This window comes from Rattus rattus, chromosome 17 (genome assembly GCF_011064425.1).
Source record: "Rattus rattus isolate New Zealand chromosome 17, Rrattus_CSIRO_v1, whole genome shotgun sequence".
NCBI classification, from domain to species: Eukaryota; Metazoa; Chordata; class Mammalia; order Rodentia; family Muridae; genus Rattus; species Rattus rattus.
Genome location: NC_046170.1, coordinates 21,972,500 through 21,977,949, shown reverse-complemented (window position 1 = coordinate 21,977,949; position 5,450 = coordinate 21,972,500). Strand labels below are relative to the sequence as shown.

At 41.0% G+C, this 5,450-nt stretch overlaps 1 protein-coding gene across 1 annotated transcript; it reads left to right on the top strand.

Annotated features, from left to right (window-relative positions):
- The first annotated feature begins 313 nt into the window (after window positions 1-313).
- Window positions 314-1,097, top strand: LOC116886258 (AP-3 complex subunit sigma-1-like). Its single transcript, XM_032887678.1, is given in 3 exon segments — window positions 314-726; window positions 728-852; window positions 962-1,097. Coding segments are annotated over 3 exon segments (582 nt in total). The 5' UTR covers window positions 314-357; the 3' UTR covers window positions 1,050-1,097.
- The last annotated feature ends 4,353 nt before the right edge of the window (window positions 1,098-5,450 follow it).

The following is a 5,450-nucleotide window of genomic DNA, read 5'->3' as shown; positions in this document are numbered from 1 at the left end:
CCCAGAGGCTTAAATTTTAACCCTCGAGAAAGGGCTTGAGGGTAGGAATGAGGAGGTGACAGTAAATGGATCTTTTGCACAAGTTAGAAACCATTCAAAATTATGTTGAGAAATTGAAGCTTTAAGGCATTTAACTTTCGAAGCTTATAAAACACGAATCTTGTTTCTTTTGAAAAATGAAAAAAATTATAGATATCCTGAGACATTTGATTATTAGAGGATGGCTTCTATTAGAAATCAATTATAGGTGCGGGAGGGGGCGGGTGGGGAAGCAGCAGCAACAAGCTCCCGGAGGCGAGGCTTGCGCGCCCGCCCCCGCCCTGGCCCCAGGGCCCACCCGGTCAGCCCGGCCCAGCCATGATCAAGGCCATCCTCATCTTCAACAACCACGGGAAGCCGTGGCTCTCCAAGTTCTACCAGCCCTATAGTGAAGATACACAACAGCAAATCATCAAGGAGACTTTCCATCTGGTGTCTAAGCGAGACGAGAATGTTTGTAATTTCCTAGAAGGAGGATTATTAATTGGAGGATCTGACAACAAACTGATTTACAGACATTATGCAACACTATATTTTGTCTTCTGTGTGGATTCCTCAGAAAGTGAACTTGGCATTTTAGATCTAATTCAAGTATTTGTGGAAACATTAGACAAATGTTTTGAAAATGTCTGTGAACTGGATTTAATATTCCATGTAGACAAGGTTCATAATATTCTTGCAGAAATGGGTGATGGGTGGAATGGTATTGGAGACCAACATGAATGAGATTGTCACACAAATTGATGCACAAAATAAACTGGAGAAATCTGAGGCTGGCTTAGCAGGAGCTCCAGCCCGTGCTGTATCAGCTGTAAAGAATATGAATCGGGGTTGGGGATTTAGCTCAATGGTAGAGCGCTTGCCTAGCAAGCCCAAGGCCCTGGGTTCGGTCCCCAGCTCCGAAAAAAAGAAAAAAAAAAAAAAAGAATATGAATCTTCCTGAGATCCCAAGAAATATTAACATTGGTGACATCAGTATAAAAGTGCCAAACCTGCCCTCTTTTAAATAAATATTAAAAAGGCCACTCCCAGGTAAAACCCAGAGGGAAAGTCATCTAAGTTTATCATGCAACTGTTTACCAAAAATAGAGGAGGAGAGTCTTAACTTTGCTCTTGGATTTAAGTCGAGGTACTGTATAGAAAGAAGCTGCATAAAATCAGTACAGAAGTTCAATGTTGCTTTTCTTGCTCAGTGATTTTAAGGAAATTGACTAGTTCCCAAGTGATTTTTTTTCCTTTTCTAAATGCAGTCCTACGCCCACATAAAGGCATGCCTCTATATATTGGCTATTACAGTATTTCGAAAAGTGAGATGTTTCTTTAATTATGTACAACCCAAGATGTTGATGTTTTGTATGGATCACAAGTGCAGCATTCTCTAATTCTTTCTGCTGTTTGTCACAGTTGTTATTTAAAGAACCAAGTATGTATTGTATGAAAACATGACTTTTTCTTTCGTTTAAATAAACTCCAAGGTAACTGGACTTCTAAAGTACCTTTCTGTTTTGCTTGGTATCTACTTTTGCAATAATTTTTTTTACAACCTTCTGACTCAACAAAGTAAATAAAAGTGTATTTTACCACTGTTTAAAAAAAGAAATCAATTATACTTAGAAATATATTATTCCTAACATGCTAATGAACACAGTCCCCAAAGACTAAGGGTTTTGAAAAGATTACAAGAGGTTTGAAAATTCCACCTGTGATTAGTAAGAATGTATGCTGGATAAACTACTCCATCCTGTCCTCTGGAGTCATGTACACAACTTACAGAAGTTATTAATAAATGTAAGAATTGCTGACAAAGATAGTTCAGCTGATAAGAGGGGTCTATCCTCATTGGAGCAGTCACAACTATGCCATAACAATGAGAGACTTGACAGTCGCCTCTGAGGAACTTCAAAACAATATTTCTATGCCAGTTTTTGATACGTCGTCTTTCTTGATTATGCCTAAACTAATTTCTTCTCCCGATTCATATTTATATAAATTAACATACTAAAATGAGACACGACTACTGAAATACTTTCCTTATTTCAAGACATTAATTGTAGGTAGCACGTCTAAAGTGTAACTGAAATACTCTGATGCTATTTGTATTTCAATCAGAAATCATTCAAAAACCTGAACAGGTTATATAGAGGGATTTAATCCATCTATTTCCATAGCCTATTGGTGTTTAGTGAAATATTCCAAATGGTTACTAGTTGTAACCTAACTATAAATAAAGGTAAAAGTGATTGGCATTGCAAAGGGCATGGCGTACGTCAGTCTGGTCTGCTCCCCTGTTAAATCCGGTGCCAGCCCAGGTAGACGTTTGTGTGTGTACTAAGTGGGGCGGGGGGAGGGGGGTAAAAGCATACTTCTCCCCATCTTACATATATGTGTGATTTTATATCTGTCTATACTTATACTGTACCATAATAGATTACATATTATATATTATGCTTTGCTGTGTGAAAAAAATCGAAGAGTGTAATTGAAACCCTATTTAGTAAGAATATCAAACTGAAATTACACTTAGAGGTAACTCAAAGACATGTCTAAAATTGGAATAGCCCCCAAAATATCAAGGTTCAATAGCCAAGGTTCAGGCTGGAGCTAGCATCCACCTTCTCACAAGTGTGCTGGGAAAGCTTCATAGGGCAAGATGCTTGTGGCAAGCATTTTAGCAAGGCCCATCTTAGGAGAGCAATGATAGAAATGCAGCCACCCCCTGATATTGTGGAAGCATTTTACAGAGTGAGAGGGCAGGATGAGTCAGGACTTAGGGTGAAGTTCTCACTGCAGGAACAGGATCAAGCTTTAGCAGAGGCATTGGTCTAACCTCCCCCAACTCTGCTAGTTCTATGAGATACGTGTAGCAACCATATAGCCTTTTCTCCTGTGAGGCAGCTCAGGAGAAGGAGCAGGAGGGTTGGCTGAAAGGCAGAACATAACGGGACCCTGGCAGGAACAAGGAAGCTGTCTGTGGGTGTGGACATGGATGTAGAGAAGGGAAGCTTGGGATACAGGAAAACAACTTTGTAGCTCTTCACTGGTTTATGTGGAGGACCAGCCTTTTGGCCTGTCAATTCATGTTTTGGGAAAGTGATGCAGACTGGAGATCTGTCTCAAAAGCTGAATTTCTTGGAAGGCAGATAAGAAAGTGTTTCATGCGGTAACATTTCGAAAGAACACAAAAATGAAGGAAGACACCATCGAGCTCACTGCCCGTCTAACATAGCAGCAACGAGAATTGATGGACTCAATGGTCTGAATCTGATGTGGCACTAACTTCCTTCTTTATAGAGGAAGTTTAATCATAGAGCACACGTTCTGGGTGGGTGAGGTGGCGGCAACTCAAAGGTCTGTGCTACTGTTCTTGAGGGATGTTGAGCAGGGGGATGGGCCAGCTCTGATTGGAACACTAGGCATGTCTATGGTTCTCTTCAGTCTTTGAGTGTGACTAGTATCTCTAGCTACTCTTGTGTCCATGCCACAGTTTGCATGCCACAGAAGACTTACACAACATGTCTAAGACAGTAACCTATCCAGCTAGGACTATGGCTGTTCCCCCAAGGCCTCGTGTGCTGGTTCCCGTGTAGCCATGTTGAGAGATACACCCTTTAGAGAGAGGTCCTTCTGCCATGAGGGAATTCACTTCAGGGAACTTTCAAACTCCAGTCTTTTCTCTGGCTACCTGTGTTAGATGTGATCTTTAGAAGTTTAGCCAGCCTCAAGTATTTCATCATACAATATAGAAATTATTACTAGTGGGCAAGCAAGTGACCAAGGCCACTTTCTCAGACAAAATGCTAGAGTTATTCCCACAGGAAGACTGAGGGTCTTAATTCCATGACATCAGGCATGATGTTTAGAAACACGTGGATACTTTACTTGATGCTGCTCCTACAACTGTATTTTAGGTCAAGGTTAAAGTGCATTATGCCCTCAAAGTTGAATAGTATGCAAATACATTGGTTCTCCGACCTATTGTCCCGTTGTCTCAGCTCAAAGACTCTTTGAAAAGGGTGTTTCTACCCCATGTACTGCTTGCTTTGCAACAGTGGAAAAAATTTAAAGGCTGTTTCTGAAATGCTTTCTTAGGACCCAGCGTATAAAATTCTCCCACTCTTTTCTTTCAGTTTTGTTTTCCTTTCAGCAGCACCAGAATTCCTGGAGACACATTTCTCCAGAGTCTGACACCAATGCACTCTGACTGCTTATTAAAAAAAAAAAAGAGTTGTGGGCTGGAAGGACGGATCAGTAACTGAGAACAGTGTGGCGCCTGCAGAGGACTGGGGTTCCATTCTACACCCGCATGGCAGTCACACCTGTCTGTGAGTCTAGTCCCAGGGAGATCTGATGCCCTCTCCAGATATGTATATGGATATGTATAGGCAAAATGATCATACATGTGAAGTAATAAAATAAATAAACCCCAAGAAGAAAAAAAAATAAAAGGTGAAAACAGGCACAAGGCACTTGCACCACGGCCTCAAAAAACGGAAACAGCTTTTAATGCAGGAGGTGCTCTAGCGAGCAAAACCACATTATGTGATCTCGCAGAGGGACCTCTGCTGCAAACTGCTGGGATAGCACTCGGCGGTCTTGGCATATCCATTGCTCAAAGGGGGCTCCCCTAGCTGAGGTCCTTTTATTACACCGGTTGTCAGAACTGGGTCTGCATAACAGGCCATGACTGTCTTAATTATACCGATCTGTCCAAAATGTGTTGACAAAATTTAAAGCTGTCAATGAAATGCTCTCTGCTAAAACTTTCCCACCCCTATATTTCATATTTCATAAGTTTCCTCTGCATAAGACTTTAATAAAAACCATCTAATTAAGAACTGGGTTATCTTTAACTTTGTATTTTAATCATTTATTTTATGGCATTTAACAGTTCTTTGAGTTGAAAAGGTTTGAGAGTCACAGTAACACAAGGTTGCTTTCCCAAGGAAGCCGATTCTGGGATAGAACCGGCTAGCTGTGGTATTTAATCAACTGTCACTAACACATGGTTTCATCATGCGGAAGTGTGTGTCTAGTCACATGTCTCACTGTGGTAAACCCTTAACAATGCCAACATGTTTTCAGTCAGAGGGATGAACAAAAGAGGACCCAGTGATTTCCAGAGACACCACTTCCAGAGAAACTTCAAGAAACACTTTTGAACTCTTATGCAAAATCCTGCCCTGGTCTGGTCCGGAGTCAGGCATCAGGTAAGAAAATGGTACCCTGGCCACATGGTAGTCTGCCCCCTTTCTTCACTGGTGGCTGTAAATAACATGGACATAAGTTTCAGAATGGTTTTGTCCAAACGAACCGTGGTCTTGTGAGTAAAGAATGAGCCATATTATGAATTATGAAAGCAGGGAATAATAGGGAGGGTTTTATTGTAAAATCCATAGGAAGGCAGAAATGTC